The 22788-nt window shown below is 37.6% G+C and overlaps 1 protein-coding gene across 1 annotated transcript in view; it reads right to left on the bottom strand.

Annotated features, from left to right (window-relative positions):
* Nucleotides 1-18639, bottom strand: part of PSMD1 (proteasome 26S subunit, non-ATPase 1) — an 80556-nt gene extending 61917 nt beyond the window's left edge. Inside the window, exons 1-13 of the mRNA XM_006207901.4 lie at nt 18464-18639; nt 14482-14525; nt 13752-13825; nt 13392-13561; nt 10053-10258; nt 9575-9718; nt 7261-7487; nt 5423-5483; nt 4384-4512; nt 3155-3243; nt 2597-2675; nt 1918-2091; nt 199-310 (exon numbers count right to left, since the gene is read on the bottom strand). Of these exons, the coding sequence (XP_006207963.1) occupies nt 199-310; nt 1918-2091; nt 2597-2675; nt 3155-3243; nt 4384-4512; nt 5423-5483; nt 7261-7487; nt 9575-9718; nt 10053-10258; nt 13392-13561; nt 13752-13825; nt 14482-14525; nt 18464-18479 (1525 nt within the window). The 5' untranslated portion in view covers nt 18480-18639. The remainder of the gene's footprint in view (nt 1-198; nt 311-1917; nt 2092-2596; nt 2676-3154; nt 3244-4383; nt 4513-5422; nt 5484-7260; nt 7488-9574; nt 9719-10052; nt 10259-13391; nt 13562-13751; nt 13826-14481; nt 14526-18463) is intronic.
* Between the last annotated feature and the right edge of the window lie 4149 nt (nt 18640-22788).

Raw genomic sequence — 22788 nt, 5'->3', positions numbered from 1 at the left:
TATATACCATTAAAAAAAAGCCTATATATCACAAAATATATTTTTTATAAGATGAGTTTGATAAATGGGACAAAATTCATTTCCTCTACAACTAGAAAAATCCACTAGATTTTTTACAGACCACAAAATAAAGTTAGAAAATAAATATTACAGTTACACTAATTCTACAGTTTATTGTCTTTGGAAAGAATCACTTACCTGTCACAGCATCATCCTGGTAAAGATTTGTTTTTAGCAAATCATATACATCCTGGCGTGCGGTCCCCATGGCAGCCAAACCAAGGCCCAGACTGCCACCATGTCGAACAATCTAGGGAAAAAGCATGGGTTCCACTGATTTGGTACACTGAACTTAAAATCCAAGCTTTTATTCTAATTTTAAAATATACTGTGATATTAGGCATGCAGAGCAGCTGGCCTAGTGAGTATGATCAAAGGATATAAAGGGCCAGCGGTAACCTCAGCAATTTCAGTTTCAAAAGAACAGTGCTTGCTGATTCAAAATAACATTGAGTTGAGAAGTAAATGAAAGAAAAGAGTGGAAAGAGACAGTACAGCTCTCTTTCAAGAAGTTATCATGAGAAGGGGAGGAGAAAGATGACAACTAAAAGGGAGAAGCAAGTGACAAGGAAAGTTTTTCAGGATAGGTGAGACCTGGATATGCTTATGGACTGAGGGATGCAGCACAGGAGACTGAAGATAGAGGAGAAAAAGGTGCATAATGGAACATGGTCCAGAAGAAACTGGGAGAAAATGGTGTCAGGAGCAAAAGTTAGTGGTAATCTGAAGAATATTTTGTGGTGATCTGTCATTTCTTAACGTAAGTATCCTTTTATTGGTGATAGCACCCCAATGCTGTTTGGGGAACAGTCCTGCCCACTGCTTAGCATCTTGGTGGGACTGTCATTAATAAGCTCCCGCCATCCCCTAGCCAATGTGTGGGGCCTGTGACCCAAGACAGGTTGGATACTCCTTTGCAATTTTAATCTTTCTTAGAAAGTGGAATGACCCAAGGACCAAAAACATTTCAAGTTCCTTCATCTTGACAGTCAGGGCCCTGAAGAGACCATCCCATTAGTTACTGTTATCTAGATCCCTAGAAGTGCCCTGGCTCTTAATCTTTGTGAGAACTGGTTCACCAGTTTTCCTTTAATTATATAAGCTACTTCCAATAAATTGCTTGTTTAAGTTGGTCAGCAGAGGTTTTTATTGCTGGTAACTAAAAAGCTTTATCTGGTAAGAAAATGTGTACCTGAGGCCAGAGGAAACGAGGTAGAGATATGTGTAAACATATGTAAGATTTGTGGACAGGGGGCTTATTAGCTGACAGACCATCCTATGGACCTCAATCTTTTCACATAAGTAGGACAGTTTTCTGGCTCACTTAGCTACTCTCTGAATGGCCTTCTAAAAGAGACTAACATAAAAGTTAAAGTCTAAAATTCTATTTCAAGGTTCCTTAAAATAAGAACAGGGCTACTTAATAGGTTTTTCCAAAAGAATTACATTTAAAAAATCATCAAAGATCAAAACAAGCAAGAATTCTGATTCCTGAGAGAGTACATGCAATTTCTTTCGGCTTTAGTTCCCTGTAAAATAATAGGATTAGACCAAATGATCACTAAGGTCACTTACATAACATTACAAGACTCTAAAGTATGAAAATACAACATATATTTTATAAATATCTGGTACTTTATTTTGCTTATCACACACAACATTTAAAGGACTGAGAAGCACAATTTTAGCTTATAGAGAAGGAAAGGAAATTACCTTTAAAAGAAAAGATTCTATGAAAACAGTAGTGATTTGGTAATCCTACAAAATTTCTAATTCACTAAAATAATTTGGCAAATATAAATACTTTCCCCTGGACTCTTAAATAATGGGAATTTAATTCTCTGCTCTAATACTTACATCATTGCTGGCATTCTTAAGCTGGTTAAGTAGATAGTCTATTATATCACCACCATGATTGGCATGAATGAGACCTAACGCATAGAGACCACCACCTTCCTGATAGGCTGATCCTGGAGAAGTGTCCTTGGGAAGATATGTTGCCATTAACTGTAATGCTTCTTTCTCATGACCCTGTAAATTTGAGGCACCACAAAGATGTCAGTAAGAGAAAGTGAGGGGAAAAAAAGACAACATTTTCTATGATTATTGCCTTTTCTCGAGAGCGTTCATTTGCTGAAAGAGGAGGAAAGCGGGGCTCTCTCCCAAGCAACTTTATCACTCCAATGAGAAGACAGCCTTAATTTAAGAGACGCAGTCATATCCTCGTTAGAAACGAGTGCTTCAATTTTTTCCCCCTTGTTTTATACCATTTCCCCAAATTCATCTTAAGACTATGCAGACAACTTATTTCAATTCATCCCGAGAAATGGCTTAGTCTTCACAGGAAAAGGATTTCCACTTTTTATTAAAAAACAGACACAAATTTGTTATTTACTTTATCCTTCCCTGTAAGAGGACTGGTCCGATTTAACAAAATGTACTTGTCAATGAATTACAGTAAACTTTCATTTTTTTCTTAACTCCAGAAAAAGTGCTTCTATTCTAATGCCTGCTCACACTGATCAGCACATATTACCTTATGAATTACACCCAAACTGGCGGTGGCTGTAAATTTTGCCCAGTTAGTGGCTCTGGCTAACCATTCCAAGTTATCTCTGTAAGAAAAGAAAATTTAGCAATACTATTGAAATGAATTCCGTAACTCTTTTTATAGCAGTAAAGTCAAAGCATTAAAATTTTACCTTGAGCTGTCATAAATCCTTTTATTTCATGTATCTCAAGTTACTGATGATCTATTTTATCTTCTAAGTTGTTCCTAATATTTTAAGGACTTTTAAAAAAAATGCATGATATGCAATTCTACTATGAATGAAAGCAAAACTGCATCCAATTTCCTAGCTAAACGTAGTTCACTCAAAAATCTATATTCAAGGAAACTAATAAAATTAATTTAATCTCAAAATAAGTAGGCATATAAAGATAAAAATGCAATAAAAAACATATAAAATGGTAAAAATAGAATTTAAAATTAAGGACTGGTAGGCTGAAAAGTTCCCTGCATCCATGTAATAATGTCAACAGTCTCTTTTAAAGGAAATTTTTAACCGAAGTGGAAACCTACAAGCACATTTACCTAAGAAACTGGTCACTGGTAGTCCCACAGTGCATAAAAGAGTTTGCTATAACGGTTGCTGTGTGACATACAGAATTCCTTACTGCATCCTACAAAACCAAACACAGATTTTTATCATTAGCAAAGTATTCATACACATGCAAGCTTGCATGTGAACACACGATAAGAGGCCCTGTTTTACGGTGAAAACATGAATAACCTGAATTGATATTTAAAATATGAATCTTGGATATTTCTTTATAAAGATTAAATCGTTTATAAAAATTAGCAAGTCAAACAAAGTTTTATCTCTGGTCTTAATCTGAGGTCAGTAGTAGATTTTATATAGGAATTTAGGTGGCAGACTTCCATTTTTCAGTTTCCGAATAGTTTAACTTGCCATTTCTCTTCAGTATTTTGCCCAAGGTTTTCAAGTTTTGGGGTAACCTGAAGAGCAATGCTGCACTCTTCTGGCACTGTACCTCTGGCAGTCACCAAAGTAATTTTGTTTATTTTTGATGAGACTGTATTATAAAGATAAGCTTCAAAAAACTCAGAAACATTAATTATGTAATTCTGTCTTTTGCCATTTGTAAAAATTATTTTAAAAATCCTGAGAAGCATGATTACATATGTTCCAATCAAACAACTGTTTAGTAATGGGATAGTATATAGATTTTAAAAAAAGAATCAATGAGTTTGGGAAAGAATATTGGGTAAATAACACAGTCAAGGAAGAAAGATTTTTCACACTATGTATCTTTTCATATTAAAACATTTTTGGAACCAGATAAATAGATTACTTGTTCAAAAATTAAAATTAATAATTGCTAGGATCAATATCTCAACGGAAGTTACAATATCAGGGTAAAGAAGCCCTGTTCTCAAGGAGTTCACAGTTCAGTGGGAAAAACAGACATATAAACAATCTATATTAATGTTCTGATTGTGGTCCAAATGCTACATGTATACATAAAATAAAAAGTCAGCTAAAAAAAAGTAAAGGGGGGAAAAAGCCACTAAAGTTCCCAACTCTGAGAGACTAGTACAAAAAAACAGGAGATCAATCAATATTAATTCCCTTTCACCTCCAACAAGATCAAGTGTTTCTCCCATTTTTATTTTTTTAACTTACTTATTTCCTTGATCAGAAATAAAATGCAACAAATTATTCAGTAAGAAGTAAGTACAAGTACTTATTCAACAAAGAAACATAAGAAAAAAGCCTCCATTATAAATGAATTTCCTACCTTTGTGTTTTTTAGAATCATGAGATCTGTGTTATTGTTTCGTATCAAAAACTGCAGATGTAACTCAATAGCCATTTCACCACTTAAAATTTTAATCATTTTCAAAGTCTGGTCCTTGGGCTCTGGACTCTGCCAAAACAAATAAGAATGAAAATTACTATATCACTGAAATCCACTACGCCAACTTTATTTAACAGCTCTAAATCAGTGAAATTAAGTCATACACACAACAAAACCCATACTTTAACAGTAGGATCTAGAAAAGTCATATATCATTTATTTGCGAGAAAGAATAGTTTCTTTGTTAATGCCATTGAGATATGATACCAGCTTGATGAAAGAATGCAATTCATTCCAAACTCACTTTCAATGTAAAATATTTTAATATTTAAAAAACTGTAAAAGAATAATTACTGATGATATGCAAGAAAAACTATTTTATACAGAGCCAACTTATAGTTTAGGTAAGGAACTCCTTACTCCAAGCTGAGAAAATTAAAAGCATCTTTAATCAACACACATGTATGATCTCATGAACTTCCAAGTTACTAACACAACTCTCCATCCAGGTGAAGAAGAGTTGAAATTTATATACCTGATAATCAGATACCAAAAATCCTGATGGAGGAAACACTGACATTCAACAGATCACTTCTCTAATCCTTGCTCCACTCTTCCACACACCATGAATATTAAAATAAAGACAACTAAACTGTAACCTCTCTGGTAAGTTGCCATTTATTTGTTAGAGGCCATACTTTTTCTTCTCACCCTGTGACAGTTAATTCAGTCATTCTGGACAGAGTTCATTCTTTGGTATGGATTTAAGGAAGGATTTCACTTCTTCGAAGTCAAATGATTTCTGGGGTCAATTTTTAAAATTTTCCTTTTTATAGAAAATCCATTTTATGAAATAACTTTGGTATCAAGCAATAATAAATCTCCATAAAAGCAGGTATGTAACACTTTTAAATAGTTTACAATACAGTGTGGAAATATATGTTTAAATAGCAACCTCAACTTCAAAAAGCATACTTACCACTTCTGGTGTCTTTACTACAAGTACACTACCTGTCTTTTCTTCTGTTTCCATTGAGTCACTAAAAAGAAGAGAACCAACAGTTAATGTGATAAATATTTTCTGAATGGTATGGGTGACTTTTTTTTTTTCCAAATTAGAGATTTGAACCATGTCCAAATTAAATATTTCACAAGGAAAAATGACAGTTAATTATTTCAAAAGTAATGCCATTAACAAAAAGAATGTAAAATAAGATGGAGGCAGCCAGTTACCGAATTTCTGCCAAACAAATTCATAAAGACACGCAAAGCAACTAACTATGTTAGCAAAATGTATGGATAACAAATACAACAAAACCAGGTGACAAAGTATTTCCCGGATTCCTAAAACACAGTCAGCTGAAGACATACCACCATCAGTTACAAGACTAGTTTGAAGTGAAGCAGTTGGGGCCTTAAGAACTCTTAAAACTAACCAGCCGACACCCCTTTCTAGGTCAAAGCACTGCACTGAGGAGAAAATGTTAGACACAGAATCCAAATTAAGAAGGCAGAAACAGGCCCAAATAAAAGTGGGAAAGGAAACAGAGCCAGGAGATCTCAGAACATAAGAAGACATTTTGTTTAATATACTCCACAAACACAGTAGAAGAGGAAGTTCTAAAGAACAGTGAAATTAGAAAAAACTATCCTAAATAAGCTTCCTTTGTAAAAATTTAGGTAAACTAATTTCAGTAAAGATAACCACAGTAAAGGATCAAAGTATCCCATACAATATAATGAGAACAAAATTATTTTAAAAGAGGTAAAAGACATTAAGAAAAATGTATAAGATGCAAAAGATTACTATCAGAAACAGAAAAACTCAGAAATGAAATAACAGAACTAGGGAAAAACTACGAATGAAAGAAGAAAAATAATTATTTCAGAAATGAAGATTAACTCAGAAGGAACATGAGAGCAAATAAACACAAGAAAAGGAGACGAGAAAAGAAAATTTCAAATCAAAAAGAAACAAACTAAATACTATTACCCTACAAATTAGGAAGAAAGTAAGGATGTTCAGAAATCCTAACTAGTGCAGAAAAATAAGGGGGGAAAAGGTGTAAAAGTTATAAAGGAAGAAGTAAAATTGTCTCTATTCGCAGATGACATGATTCCAATCAGAAAATTTTATAAAGGGATCTATTTTAAAAAGTGTACTAGATCTAATAAGTGAGTTAAGCAAGGTTGTGGGATTCAACATTAATATACAAAAATCAACTATAATTCCATAATATTAGCAACAAACAATTAGAAATTGAAATTTAAACATACTACTTACCATAGCATCAAAAAACCTAATATACTTTAGGAGTAGATTTAGGGAAAAATGTACAAAATCTCTATACTGAAATCTACAAAACACTGCGAGAAAAAATGAAAGAAAAACCTAAATAAATAAAGGTAACAAGATGACTGGATTACAGTAATTTTTATTAGTTTTTTTTTTAAAAGTGCAAAAACACTGAGAATGTTTCTTACTGTCCAAATATCTAACCCAAATATCTAAAATCTAGCCCACTTACCCCATCTCAGATTTTTAATTTACTTGATTAGATAGGACACACTATCTGGCAGGACCCCCTCATCAGACAATCACTTCCATTTCTTTCCAGAAGGGTCCATTTCTTTGATTTTCCTTAATGTGTCCAGCAGAGCACAAAACAGAGCAATAGCCTTTACAAGATTTTACAATCTATGAAAGCTAATGGTGAAATTTATTCTTAGATTATATTGACTGTATATATTTTATCTAGTCCCAAAATGAAATAAAGATTGTTTAGTTAGTTCTGCCACAGAAAAAGATACTTATACCTGTCTTTCTCTGATCCTGGAACAGTACCCGTATTGGTGGATCCAGGCACAGAAGCAATAGGGGTGCCAACAGTTCGAAGATTCTGGATTACAGATGACAAAAACTGCTGGCTAGCACTTTCATACAAATCAAAACAAATCTGATAAGCCATCAGGAGGTTGTCTTCCTTTACCAGTTTTTCTAAGATATCACTCACGGCCTGAGGATCATCTAAGAAAATTAAGCACTGAAATGCAGATAAAGAATAATTATATAATAATTGAAAACTTTGTCTATAAGATACTTAGAGAATGATAGTCAACAACATAGGAAACCTTAAAATATAAGCGTAGGCAAACTGGGCAGACTAGGTATGTGGTCTAGCATCCATTTCTGATCCTGGTACCAGACAAGGTTTTCCTGAAAATGGTATCTGCCTTCCATAAGAAAATCCATACAAATTGTATTCACGGCTCCTAATATTGTGCCTGGCAATTAGCAGTGTTCAATAACTGGTTGGTGAATGAATCTTGCCTTCTTTAGATCTTATCCCTAAATCACTATCAAGTGCTCCTTAACTTGTATTTTCTGCTTTAACAACATTGTAGGAGTCATTCATTCATTTAACACATTGTATTGTGCTGGGTCAGGACAAGAGGCACTAAAATGACTGTTTCGAAGCATTTCTCTTTCTACTCTTCTGCCACGTATTTTAACAAAAACTATCCAATGAATTTAGGGTTTTTAAGAATTTAATTTAAATTTTCTTGTTCCCTTAAGTAGCAAATAACCCAATTTCAAAATGAACATATTAATTAAAGTTATTATAAATTAAGAATAGGAAATAATGACAGCAAAATAAACGACCAATAATAGGTAACTGGTTAAGAAAGGCAAAGTACACCCACTGAATGACTACCGCACAATCATGAAAGACTATGAACAAGAGTTTGAGAAGAGTTAAAACATGGAAAAATGTTAAACTGAAGGACATATATAATCGATACTGTTTGCTTCCAAGGAAAGGAATGTGGGAGCCAAAGGAAAGGAGTGGGAAAAAGACTTTTTACTGAATATACTTTGGTTCTTTATGAATTTTGGATCATGTCAATGTAATATTATCTATTCAAAAATATACTTTAAGAATGTAAAATAAATTTTTAGAACGTTTTAAAGGGACAGGAAATAAGATAACTAAAAGAAACAAAATTATTTCTGAGGAATAAAACAGACACACAGAGGAAGAGGGCAGAGGACTACTGTTTTTAAAACAGTAGGTTTTTAAAACAATTATTAAAAAAAAACTATTAAAAACTACTTAGAAGCAACCAAACTCCCAAAACCTATATGGAAAAAAGTGAAAGGAAATTCACTAAAATGTTAAGTAGACTGTGGGTGATGTAATGGAGGATATTTTTCTTCCAGCCTTTTCTGTTTCCCACTTGCTTTAAAAAACATCAAAACTATACATAAAATAGATAACCAACAAGAATTTACTGTACAGTACAGGGAAACATATTCATTATCTTATAATAACCTATAATGGAAAATTATCTGAAAAAATATATACATAACTGAATTACTTTGCTGCACATCTAAAACACAATATTATAAATCAACCATACTTCAATTTTTAAGAAAAACATCAAAAAAAGCATTCAGAAAAAGGATGTATTAATCTACAGTTTAAAAATATAGAGGATAAATTCTAATAACACATTATAGTGAAAAAATAGCAAAATGTGTGATCAATTTCTACGCTCTAAGCAGAATACAAGAACTTACACAGTGTGGTAATTGTTAAAAAGCAAATTTAGCACTTCCAGGCAACAAAACAATGTAGCCATTGAGATGAATGAGGTAGCTTCACATGTGCTAGTAAGTGGAGGAAAAACACCTAGGCATCTTTTAATTGGGAAAAAGTCCACGGAAAGGGAAAGATACACTTTTCATTTTACATAAAATTTTTGCATTGTCTTAATTTTTTTAACGTATGCAAGCAAATTCATACATGAAAAAGAGATGAATATACCCAAAGGTCTTGGCTGTATTCGGGCAATGAAACCAAAGATCATTTTTATTCCTGAAATTCTTTTTAGAAAAGAGTACATAGAAAGAACGCATTATAACAAAACAGCTTTTTACTTTTGAGAGATGAAGTTTCATATCAGTAAAGTGGAATATAAATGCGTACCTTTTCACAGGCTGTTGTGAAGGTCAACTGAGCTACATGTATGAATTTATAGTGACATGATATAACATAGTGATGTGATGTAATATAAAGTAATGAGGCATAGCCCAGCAATACAGTGCAAAGCAATGTAATGTAATTACCTGACAAACATTGATGAAATCAGGTTTCTCCAAGTTCATGTAGATCTTAACTAGAACTCTCAGTACTTTATTCCGAAACTGTTTATTCTGCATTAAAGACATGCAGAGCTTGAGGCTGTAAGCCAGCATTCCTGGGACATCGTTCTGAAAGGTAATTTAAAGAAACATCATTATCTGGTTAATTTTAGCATTATGTTTATTTAGAAATTGAATTATTTTAATCAACATTCTTTAGTCATTCTAAGCAGCCTAAGATTTGCTATTTAAACAATAAAACTTCAAAATTCTTAACCATTTTAGATAAGAACCTTAAAAGAAAATTCCCTATTTCCCTGTCTTCATGAAAAAATGAGTTAAAAACAATTTAATATTCAGTGATCAACCAGGATCATCACTATATGAACACAATACACTGTAACAGAGTGGTGCTGTCTACTATAAAAAGAGATATACAACTGTCCCTGTACCAGCTACCCACCGACTCCAGGATAGTCTTCTCAAAGACGTCCAGTCTTCGTGTCTCCAGAGCAATGCCGATAGCTTGCTTATACTTGTGATCATCTAGACATCGTTGAAACATTTTATTCACAATGCCTTCCAATCTTTGGTCAATTGGTTTTTTTTCTCCTTCAGGCAAATCAGCATTTTCCACACACTGTTTGGTGTAGTGATCAATGCACTTTGCTATAGAGAAAACAAAATAACTCTGATCACCTTGTAAATTGGGCTAAACTACTAGAAAAGACAACGCCTACATTTAAAATCATGAAAACTTATGGGATGACTATAGAGTAATAACCAAATATCAAACTTCTTAAATCCTAGAAGTTATACATTCAAATTAATATTGTTCCCTTCATAACAGTTACACTGCAGGGCTACACACTAATTTCAATAAGCTGACATTATTTAAAATATTTGTCTTGTCAGTATTTTGACCAAAATTGTATTATTCAACTTGACTAAGCTGCATATTCTACAGAGCTGGCTACAAATAACTCCTGACTGTTTAATTTCCAAAAACAAACACTTAACGATTATTGAGGATATTAACTACTGTAGCAATTATCACATGGCAATAAATTATTGGACTTCTTCACATTAATGAAACTATTAGATCCTTAAGAATAAAAATCCTGTCTAAACAATCTTGGTAGCATAATGGTGAAACAACCTGAAATGTGCCACAGGTTCTAAAGGCAATTCCAAAAGTTTCCAAAAAACTTTCCAGCAATCAGCTAAATTATTCACTGTCTCAATGTGAGGTAGGGTGAGCCTATTCACACACACCTCCTCACTCCCCTGAACAGGGAGTCTGAAAATTCATGCAGTGGTGCATGTGCACAATTTGGCTTTCACATTTCACAATAATTTAGATGAATGGGGAGAATGGGGCAACACACTGAAGGGTGTCATATTTACAACTTACACTATTTTACAATCACACCTTAACCTTCTTAGGAACAACCAAAGAGGAAATTTCCCTAAGACTTCTTCTACCTCCATAGGGAAGATAAATAGCCACACAAAGTGAATGACATATACAATAGTTATTCCCTCTATAATTCACTAGCTTGACACTCTCCCTTTCAAAGAGAAAGGTACAAGGACAGGATTAATTAGTTGCAAACTATAGCCTCAGGAAACAGAAATGATTTGAACTAGCATAAAGAATTGCTGGTCTACCAGATGGCCTACATTAATAGGTCTATATTTTGGGCAAAGCAGAAGACTTTTATAAATTAGAATATACCACATTCAGGGTCCATCCAGGTAGAATTATGCAGGTTCAGGTACAGTTAATAAGAACAAAGTGGCAATCACAAAGCAGACCTTAAATAGTTTTGGCTGCAGAAAATCTTCACCAGGTCCTAATATGAACTTTTTGAACCAAATGTAGTTGTGAGGAAACATGACCGCCAACTCATCAGAAATAAACTTCAGATTTACTGCATTTGGGGAGCTTTCCTTAGTTTATAACTGAGAAAGAAAAAGGTACCTCCCAGGTTTCAAATGAGACTTGTGCTCTCACTTACCAGGTTTATGTCATAACTGTATCCCAGAATCTACCCTCATTCTTAGCTGAAGTTTTATCATAACTGGAAGATTTCTAGTCTTGAATTTTCTGGCTGTATTGTTTATGATATTCAGTAAGATCCTAGGAAGCCTTTCCTAAATTCTATTTTCTATATCCTCTCACAAATCTCACTGACATTTAAAAAAATCCATTCTAACAATCCAAAGAATACTAGAAGGGTGAATCCCATTTCTGCATAAAGAAAAGCAAACAGAACTGGTCTACCAATCAACAGTCACCTTCTACAAACTAAGATTAAGATGATACATAGGAAGGCATCTACCACCTCATAGCCCTTTATAGACCAAAGGCTTGTTCAAAAGCATTCACTTAAAATGGTAACACTGCAAGCACTTGCAGATCACTGCTGGGAAAAAGTATCAACATTCATCAAAAAAACCGTTCAAATAAAAGAAAAGAGATAAATGCATTTAACTCCCCATTTCTAATTTAATGTAGGGGAAGTGCTGTGGTTTCAAATGATATGGTTTACTCTCTAAAATCAACTGTTCTTTCCATAGGGTTCACAAATGAAAACTCCAAAATCAACTGTTCTTTCCATAGGGTTCACAAATGAAAACTCCAATTCAATGAGTCCACAAAAACCATAAAGTTACTTGCAATATTTTCACACCATAATGGCAAAAAATTGTTAAGTGTGAACACAAAATCTTACTTTGAACTTCAGGGACATTTGAAAAGTACCCCTTTGGACTGTATTGTGCATTTCCCAGTTTCTGAAAGAGAACACCAGTTTTCCCCTTTTAAGGAGAAAATGCAGATGAATAATGCAGATCTCTTCTTAATCAGCAATTCAGAAAATATCTATACCATACACTCTTGATAGAGAACACATTCGGCCTCTCTGTAACTATGATCTAAAGCTTTATATTCATAAAGACATGTCTGAAGGGTATGCAGTCCCTTCGCTCACCTACTAGATCAGGAGTTTTCAAACATTTTTAAAGCTACAGAAGCTTTGAACAAAATCTTGCAGAGCTGGTTCAACTTACAAGATAGAGAACCCAAAGCCTTCCCTGTGTGGTACCCTCTCACTTCAAAAACAAAGAAACAAAACAGAAAACAATGGTTATTAGTAGAGACAGTATGCATTCTGAAGTGAGTAAACTTCAGGGTTTTAAACTTCGACCCTCCTATTTAACAGCCATGTGTCTTTATCATCTTGAAACCCAAGTTTTCTCATCTGTAAAACAGGACGAGCTCCTTCCTCACAGGGCAGCTGTGGAATAAACCATGCTATGAAAAATGACCTGCATAGTGCCTAGCACAATGGAGACAGTCAATAATGGTTTCCCGTATTAGAAACAACTCTATAAATTGCTATCATTTAATTTTTTTATTCATAATAATCTAATTTTTTTCATATAACAGTATGCTCACTGGAAAAGAGATAATCATAATCACTGAGATAACTATCTTTGGTTGATTAAGTTGGCTATTTCTGAATAATTTCTTAGATTCATTCTTAACACGTTTTATGAGGTGTCTTCATTAACTATTACTGTTCTTAATGTTACTGTTCATTACAACAAAAAAATAACAAAGCATAGAATTGGAAGGCAGATCTAAAAACTCAGCCTGTGTAAAATTATTGTAGGAAGATTATGAATTTTCAATTAAAATGAAATCAAAAAGTAATTCAGGAAGAAAAAATGCTATAAGCACCAGAGCAAGACAGAAGCCAATAAGATAATGCCTTACTAGATGGAAGATAATTACCTATAATAGTCTCCACATATTCAGAGTTATCATTGACATTGAAGAGGTCACCTGCTCCAAGTGCATAATTCAGAGACTCCTCAAAAGCCCCCAGGTGATAAAATACTTTAGATGCCACTAAGGCCGCAAACTGCCGACTCCGGAAACCTTCATCTTCATACAAAACTTCTCTGAAAGAAATTAGGAAGTATAGGCCTAGTTCAAACTGTAGTTCTCCTTAAAAATCCCAAATCTAAATATTCAAGCCACAATTTAGTAGCAGCAAATTTCTAAATGAATTAATAAGCCACAAGACCCACATCCACAGATAAGTAAGGTCATCACTTTATTCTAATGAACAGAAATAAAGTAAATTCTTACATTTTGTCTACAGACTCAGAAATTTCTGCCCAGAAGTCATTGACAACTGCATTCAACTTGTGTAGTGCAAATTCCTGTAGAAGATAAAACCAAAATTCGACTTTGAGAGAGACTTATCATTACACTTCCATAAAGAAAAAGTTTCCAACAAATCAGTGGCCAAATCATAAGTCATGTTTACTAAAATTTTTAATCTATAACAAATATAAAAATTTACCAACTGACTTACATTTTCTCTTAGGTTTACATACTTCCTTTCTGTTTTCAATCATAAAATATCAGACTAGCCATACAATGTCATTCCTTATCATACTGAACATTTTTCTTCTTTGAATATATATGTAAGATAGACTCTACATTGCTGGTTTGGATATAAATAAATTCAGTTGCCTAGAGCCAGTTGAAATATATTATACATTTTTGTCACATGAAAATAGTTTTAAAATGTGACACAGAAGAAACAATTTTTTGATTTCCATTGATAAAGAAACTGAGGAGAAGCGGGGACTCCAGGTGCCATACTGAGATTCATTTACCTTAGCTTTGTTAAACTCTAGGGAAAATCAACTGCTGTTGCCAAAATACTGTCCTCTGGGACTAGATTTCAGTGACTAGGTATGGACTGGGGAGGATGGCTACTTTAAGTGAAGGAAGATATATAGATATCACTAAATTCAAAGAGCTTCAAAGAACTCATATTAAGCCCAGTTAATTTTTCTTCAACTCATACCTTAAGCTGTGGTTCTTCCTCATCCAGAAGAGAAATAATTCCAGCTGTAAGACAAAAATATACCATGATTAAGAAATATATATGCTAAGATAAACTAATGTTAGAAAAAAACTATTTTCTGAGGGGTGACTTCACTAGAGGAATGAATAGTTTTCTTTAAAACTGAAAACATTTATATCTCAAGGTTTACGAATTAACTCTGTTATCAAACTTTCATGACGCCACATATATTGCATTATTTGCCTAATTCAGTGGTTTTCAAAGTGTGGTCCCTGGACCAATTAACATTAGCATTACCTGGGAACTTGTTAAAAATAAAAATTCTTGGCCCCATCCCAGATCTACTGAAATAGAAATTGTGGGGATGGGGTCCAGTATTGTGGTCAATTGGAAACTTTCCCACACAATTTTAGAATAAAATTATTCACACAAAATAAACCAAAAGTTATAAAAACTATTTACAAAAAAAGAGTAGTCATCAATTCAACAGAGTAAAATAATTATTTCAAGATGCCTAAATTAAGGTACCTCCTTTGTATCATAAGTAACCTAGAAGGTTTTGATAAATGAGAAGCAATCTTGATCTGCTCTGACTTCAATTACCCAAGCATAGCATTTCCCTTGTGACCTTGAGGTGTTAGCGCTAACACTGTAAAGGAAATAACTATCCTCTCCAAAAGAATGCACCTTGAAATACAGTAATATATCAAAGGAATTATGAGGAAAAAAAAGGCATGGGAAATTACTGTCCTTAGACCATGAAACAAACTGTCTCTCAGATACATTTTCCATGTACTTCTTCTTTTTTTTTTTGGTGCATTTTCCATATACTTCTAAAATCATTCTGGAACAAAGCTGAAACTGTGAGTTGATTAAAAAGGGTCAAAGCAACTTTACTTAGGAGATGTAGCCATTTCTAACTGATAAGTGTGGGTTTGCTAAACAGCTTCAGCAGTCTTTAGAGAACCATCCAGGAAAGGATACAAAATTTAGTGAACAAAACCATGCTATGGTTCTAGTTAGGGCATATTACTACTCTAAAAGCAGATAAAAAGAACTTCCTGGTACTCTAGGTCGGTATAACAAACCCAGAACAGAGAGGCTGTATTGACAGCATGAAGAGAAGACAAATTAAAGAATGCAATGATTGAGGAGTAGGGGAGAAGGACCGTGAACTAGTAATGTGGAAGAGCTGACAGGCAAGAGTGCTTTAGATATGGAACAGATCATAAATAGCAGAACACTTTATCAAAATACTAAAAATGCTACCTATTCCCTTATTATCAACCAACAGTATGTTTTTACCAAACTGCTTTTACCAAAAGAGGTGATGGATTTTTTTATACTCTCCTGTTTGGTTTCACCTTATGAATAATCTGTTACATGGCCGTCCTAGCTTAAAAAATCAGCCTTTGTCGATGGAAAACAAGTAAATCAATTACTCTACACTCCATACACAAATATTTCCCATCTTAAAAACAAAACAGAACCTCTCCTTTGGATGGGGGGCGGGTGGCACACCTGGGGAATGGGAAGGTTTGGGGATGCTAAAAAAAGCTCTTACGTCTTAATATGAAGTCAGCAGATATCTAAAATTGCTGAATCAATTTATAGTATTATTTAAAATAGCATAATATTTATAAATATGAAGGTATGTTCCAGAAGATACAGCTTAAAAGCTGAAAACAGCTACCTCTGGATAAGGAAAGGGAAAGATGAGTGGGAGACTATTCTTTTAAGGCTTTTAAGCATAATTTTCCTTTATGTGCCTATATTATGTTAAAAAAAAAAAAACCATTCATTCTTACATCTCTCTCCAGCAACTACCTCTCTCTCCCTCCACTCCCTTTCCCAGCCAAACTTCCTGAAAAACTGAACAGTACATGTTGACTTCGAATTCACCTCTGTGTTCCTAGTGCCTTGCAAGTGCAGAAGGAATAAACTGAATAATCCAAACTGGAACCTGTTAGGTTCTGTTTAGCACCTGGGACAGAGCCTAAGCCATTGTCAGCCAAAGGACAGAAAACCAGGTGACAGACGGTTTGGAGCAAAAGCTGGTAAGTAATCCAATAGATGTAACAAATGACAGTAATGAATTCACACTACACTATCATCACAGAGTCATAGAGGAGGACCTAAAAAAATCATTAGGTTTAAATTCTATTATATTCCCACCAAGTGCTTTTTCAGCCTCTACTTAAAATAGTGTAGGGACTAACTCACTGATTTGATTAATTGACTGATTTACTCATTCAAGATATACTTTTGAACTTCTGCCATCTGCTTGGCAGTGTTCTAAGAATTATGAAAATGATGAGTTTCCCGCCCAAAATTCTACCACAGAAAGACAGTCATCAGGCAAGTAAACAAACAAAGTAATTACAAGACTGTGGTGAAGGGATGGGACAGCTGAGGGGGAGAGAGGCAGCATGTTTTAACAGAATGATCAGGAAAGACTAACATTTGAGCTCAGAGTAAGGACTGAGACACTAAGGGAAAACTTGAGGAAGAGGAATCTAGAAAGGGGGAACACAGTGTGTAAGGGCGCTGAGACATACTCAGAGAACAGAAACAAGGTCAGTATGATTAGCATATAGTGAGGAAGAGCAGTACAAGACAAGGCAGGAATCCGATCACGTAGATCTTTAAGAGTCTAAATATTATTATAAACACAGTGGAAAGCACTGAGAGATTTTAAACAAAGAAAACGGTATTATGTTAGTAAGGTTTTAAAAAGAATACTCTTGACTACAAGACAGGATTGTATGTATGTAATGGAGGAAAAACAAAACCTTAAGGCTGTCAAAGCAACCCAGGCAAGAAATGGAGATGGTTTGGGATAAGAAGATGGATCTGAAAATGCATGAGGCCTACATTTACAAGTGGCAAGACATTTAGTGCTTGTTTTATCTTTAGAGAGCTCTGACTGGAAAAGCTTTTCCTCATATTGAACTAAAATTCATCCTCCAATCCTACATATCCTCTGGGGACAAAAGTTTAATTCCACGTACAGGTGACACCTCAAGCCTTTAAAAATAACTATTATGTCTCCACCAATAAACATGTGGCTTTGAGCTCCTTACAAGTCCAAGATACTGTCTTCTGATTACCAGTTTGTTTACAACAAAATACTTGTGGCACAAGTATACAGTAAACAGGACTAGAAAAGGGTGTGTGAGCAACAAGAAAAAAGGCGGCAGGGCTGTGGACAGCTAAGTACAAATAAATCTGTATTTGGGGGGCTTAAGAATCTCCACTTAAAGCCTGACTTCTTAGCTTTTCCCATTTCAAACGTCATCCCACGAACATACCCACACAGTGGTTAAGTGGAGAAAACCTGCTCCGCGCACCCATGAGTTCTTTTCTCAAGGCAGAATGTTTACTGAGCACCTAGCCTCAAAATCATAGATTGATTCTCAGTACAATACTGTCTTCGGGGTGCTGTCTGAAACGAACACACAAGTTCTCTGGGAAAAGACCCAGAGAAGACCTGCGTCAAGCCTAATTTAATTTAGATTTCATTCTAAGGAGAATGGAGCTGGGTCAGGTCGAGAAGTACTTATGCAGCATAAGCTGCCTTACTGTCCGGCTGCACAGAGGGACCATCCCATCCCAAGCACCTGCGAGGAAGAGTTGGAACCGGACGGGCCCCACATGGCCAACTCCCGGAGGGATGGAATTAAGGAAAATCCGTCCGGGTCAGAAAAGGGCCCAGGAAGCCCCTCGTCCGGGCACGGGGGTGTGCCTGGGGAGGGATGACTAGGCGGTCAACCTGGCCTGATTCCCCCGAGCCAGCGAGGGTCGCGGGACTCGCAGAGAGGCCGGGCCACACTGCCAGCCCCCGGCCCGGGGGTGGGCCTCGGGCAGCGAGCGGCCGCGCGGGCCGGTGCTCCGCCGGGAGGTGCCCAGTCACCGGCCCTGACTCAGCTAAAAGCCGGCGTGGCGGCTCCTCCCTTTCAGCGCCGGCTACGGTCGCACTTACCGGCTGAGGTGATCATGGCTGCGTCCCGCACTCGCCCGCTCCTTCGCTCGCCGCTCCGGCCGCGCCGTGTATCTGTCAGCTCCGGGCTCGCTCGCTCCGCCGCGCCTCCTGGCTCCCCCGGTGCCCAGCTCAGTCAGTCGCCTCCTCAGGCCGCCGGCTCGCTTCTCACCCAGGACCCCGCCCGCCCCGGGGCTGCCCGCTGCTCTGCCTGTCTCCCGGCGCGATTTCTCCCCCAGCCTATGTCTTCCGTGCGATCGCCGCCGCTCTGGCTCGCTCGGAAGGATGCACGAAATGCTCCATGATCTTCTCTAACCTCCCTCGAGGTCAGCACACCGCAGGAGTGGGAACACTCTTCCGCACCTAGGATCAGGCTTCAGAGTAGTCACTCCTAGAAAAAGGACCCCACCGCCACCCGCCATTGCCGAAAAAAGTGGGGGAGCGTCGTGGAGAGGTGCTCGCGGGACTCACAGCGCCACCTGCTGCTTCGGCAGTCTCCCTGCAGCGCCCCTCCAACCCCAGTCACGCCTTCAGGGGTCGGGACAGGGCAAGGAGCGTTTTCTTACAAAAGTGAGTTTCAAAGTTTTTTAAAAGCCCAGCTTCCAAAATAAACCCTCACAGAAACAATTTATTATCATATTATAATGAATTCCTAAGTAATCACTGGTTCATAATAAAGTTGAACCAGGAAGGTTTTTATTTACATCTGGATGAGTTACTACTGTACATGGTTTAAAAGTCACAAATATAAAAAGATACACAGTGAAAAGTATCCAAAAAAAAAAAGTTTTCCATTCTTGTCTTCATCTGCCTAGTTCCTCTCTCCCTCCACAGCAACAGGTTCCTGATTTTTATTGTATCTAATTTGAAATGGCAATTGTGATCGCCATCTGCAGTCTTATACCAGTTTCAATAGACAAAGTACTGAAAAAGCCTGGACAAAGATTAGTGACAAATGGTGACATTTTTAAGCCACTAGCCTTACACTATCAAGCTACTGTTCAATTGGATAGTGATTAGTAAAGCTCATTTCTGAGGCCTTCTCAAAACAATGTAACGTAGTGGCCTTCTCAAAACAATGTAATGTAGTGACAGGAGCCAATGGCAGGAGGTGTGCCTGGGGAGGGATGACTAGGATGATTGGCTCCTGCCACTACATTACGCATACATTTGGCTCACGCATACATTTGAGTGTATGCGTGAATTTTTCAAAAAAAATCGTATTCTTAAGCTATGGTTGTTAAAATACATTAAGTATAATTATTAAACACTTGAAGAACCTATAGCTCAGACTGAAAGTCACTGCCCTAGGAGGTGTGCAAGAAAAACAAACAGATTGAGTGTTTGTGAGTATTATTTTACAGAGGCACTTTGGCTGATCCCTCACATAAAGACACTTGTGTGCCCCAAACTCCTAAAAGAGTCACATACAAATGCTAACAGGTAGTGGAAATGAGTGAAGTGGTAAGAAAGTGTTAGTTCAGCAGGATGGTGAATGACAACTGGCGCTTAGTGTCAGAGAGGCAGTAGGAAGTGGTGGTGACTATGACAAATGAAGAGGGATGCCCCATCTAAAGACAGCAGTGGCTAATCAGCTCCTACAGTGTTGCTGCTCAAAAATTCAGGGCTACTGTTGTGAGAGCTTATGATTTTTCCCAACAAAGTCAGAAATTGGAATTTTGCGTGAAATTTTCTGATTTTTAAATATTGGCAAATTGGGTGAAAGGGGTGGAGAGGTACATACTTCCAGTTATAAGATAAATAAGTCCTGGAGATATAATGTACAGCAATGATGACTTACAGTTATACTGTATATTTGAAAGTTGCTAAGAGAGTAAATCTTAAGTTTTGATCACAAGAAAAAACTCTATGTGCAGTGATGGATGTTAACTAACCTTAATGCGATAATCAGTTCACAATATCTACATATACCAAATCTTTCTATTATACACCTAAACCAAATACAATGTTACATGTCAATTGCATAAAAAAAAAAAGATAAGACAAGAAAAAGAAAATGTTGGTGACTAATTCAAAATGTCTTAAAACAGAGAAGTGGCCAGTTTGTCACCTCTGCTCTTCGAAATGAAGACATTCTTTATGGGAGGCCAACCATGCCTCTTGCTTGGGTACGCTGTGCTTGTAACTGTCACGACCTTATCTGAGCCCTTTGGGAACCCTGCGAGAGGCCCCTCTCTCCTCAGAGATTCAGCTGTTCCAGTCCTGCGGTTTCTGCTTCTTCATTCCATTCTGCACGCTTTAGTCAGAGCAATCTTTTTCTTTTTCTTGCTCTTCTTCTTCTTCTTCTTCTCCTCCTCCTCCTCCACCTTCTTTTTTTATTTTAGCGAATGAAGGTACTGAGGATTGAACCCAGGGTCTCGTGCATGCTAAGCATACTTTCTACCACTGAGCTATACCCTTCCCCAGAGCAATTGTTTTTCAAAACTCAACTCTGACCACTGCCTCTGCTCCTTGAAACTCCCAATTCCCATCTTGGGCTCTATTCTTATGCTTCATTCTGCCATGTTTCTGTACACAGCCTTCTCCTCACTCCCTGTTCTCCGTGTGGAAGTACCCTTCCTCCAGTTGCTATGGACAAGGTGGTGGCCCTAACATGTACCCCTGCAGCCCTGCTCTCTCCCCAGAGCACCAGACTCACACACCTACCAGGAATCTCTACTTGATGCTCCTTAATTCAGCGACCTCAGAGCTGCACACACTGTCAGCCACTCCACCCATGTGTGTCTCCTGCCTTGATCTCACTGTGATGAAGGGCATCCATCAGCTACTGAAGCAGGGCCCCAAGGGGTAGGGGGTGGTTATGCCACTGACTGTTCTGCCCCCCTCACCTAGTCTGCACCAGATCTGGTCTAACATCTCTCCCCCCAGCCTAGCCTCCTGTCTCACTCCATTACCCACTGGTCGGCTCCCTCTCTTCTTTCCCAGCTGCAACAACTTCCAGCCGCCTTGACTTCCTGCTCACCGTCTCACATTTTTTCAGTCCATACTTCACAGCCAGTCTGCAGCAATACCAAAAACAAGGAAGACAAGGACTCTCTCCTCCAAGCTCCTCCAGGACTTTCACCCAACCCTGCTCACCCTCCATCTTTATGTCCCGTCCCTCTGCCCTGGGTTGCCACACTCCTGCCATCCCAGAGCAGCTGTGCAGCCATGGTGCCTTGTCTCTGACATTGGTACCTTCTCTCCCCTCTGTCTTCAAGGCCTTCTTCCCCTCACCCTCAGCTAACGAAACTTGCCCCAGTCAAGCAGCACCTCCTCCAGGAAGCCTTCCTTGACTACCCCACCATGTGTCCCCTTATAGCCTTTACCCCACACAGCTATAATCATGTATCCTTCCCTATGTCCCAACTGGACAAGGAACTACTCAAGAGCACAGTCAAATCTTATTCATCTCAGTGTCCCTTATAGTAACTAGCACAGGTTCAGGCACAAAGAATGTGCTCAATAAATGCTTAGTGGATGAATGAACGAACACAGCGTCAGTTAGCTATTGGCACAAGGCTAGAACTCAGACCTACGACTCGGAAACCCTTGCTCTCTCCAAGACTATAAAACGAACTCCATTTTCAGAGAGGGTTTAAGACGTAGTAAAATCACAGAATTCTTACCTAGTGCTCTGTTTATAAACAACTATCTCCCTCCAAATTTAGGAGTAATACGAAAGATCTCCAGCCCACACAAGGTGAGCTGCGGGCTCAGATAAGTCCGGGCTGGGCCGGGGCCTCTCTCAGGGTGAAGGCAGGAAGCCGTGATCAGGCTTTTCCTTTGCGGGCGTGCCCGGCATTCAGACCGAAGCTCCGCGGGAGCACCTCCCTGACCCGCGCGGCGCCCTCCAGTGGTCACAGCGCTCCCCGGAAGGCGGAGATCGCGGGAACCGGCGAGCGCCGTGTGGTCACCCGTCCCAATCCCACCCTCCAAGCCTTCTGCCATTTAAATCCTGGGTCTTAGAAGGGCTCGAGCCTCCTGTCAAGAACTGGACTTGACTGGTTTTTGAGCTGCTGAGTTATGAAGTGGGAAGTGCAGGCGTCGATGCCAAGACGCCCGGGATCAAATCCCTGTTCTGCCACTTAGCTACACAGTGGTGCTGGGGTCACATGAGCCTTGCTGTAGAGGAGGCGAGTCCACCTGCCTGGCAGGGCCGCTTGTAAGGGGAGGTGCTCTAATCAAGGGCTTGGCACAGAGCCACGCGCGATAAAACTGGCCAGAGGCTAGTGATGACTTCATGTAAAGCACGCAGGGCACATGCTTTATTATTATTATTATTATTATTATTATTATTAATTATTTTTACAGTAAAGGCATTTGAT

The sequence above is a fragment of the Vicugna pacos genome, chromosome 5, assembly GCF_048564905.1.
Source record: "Vicugna pacos chromosome 5, VicPac4, whole genome shotgun sequence".
NCBI classification, from domain to species: Eukaryota; Metazoa; Chordata; class Mammalia; order Artiodactyla; family Camelidae; genus Vicugna; species Vicugna pacos.
Note: the sequence above shows the minus strand (reverse complement) of the source record. Positions and strands in the feature narration are given on the sequence as shown.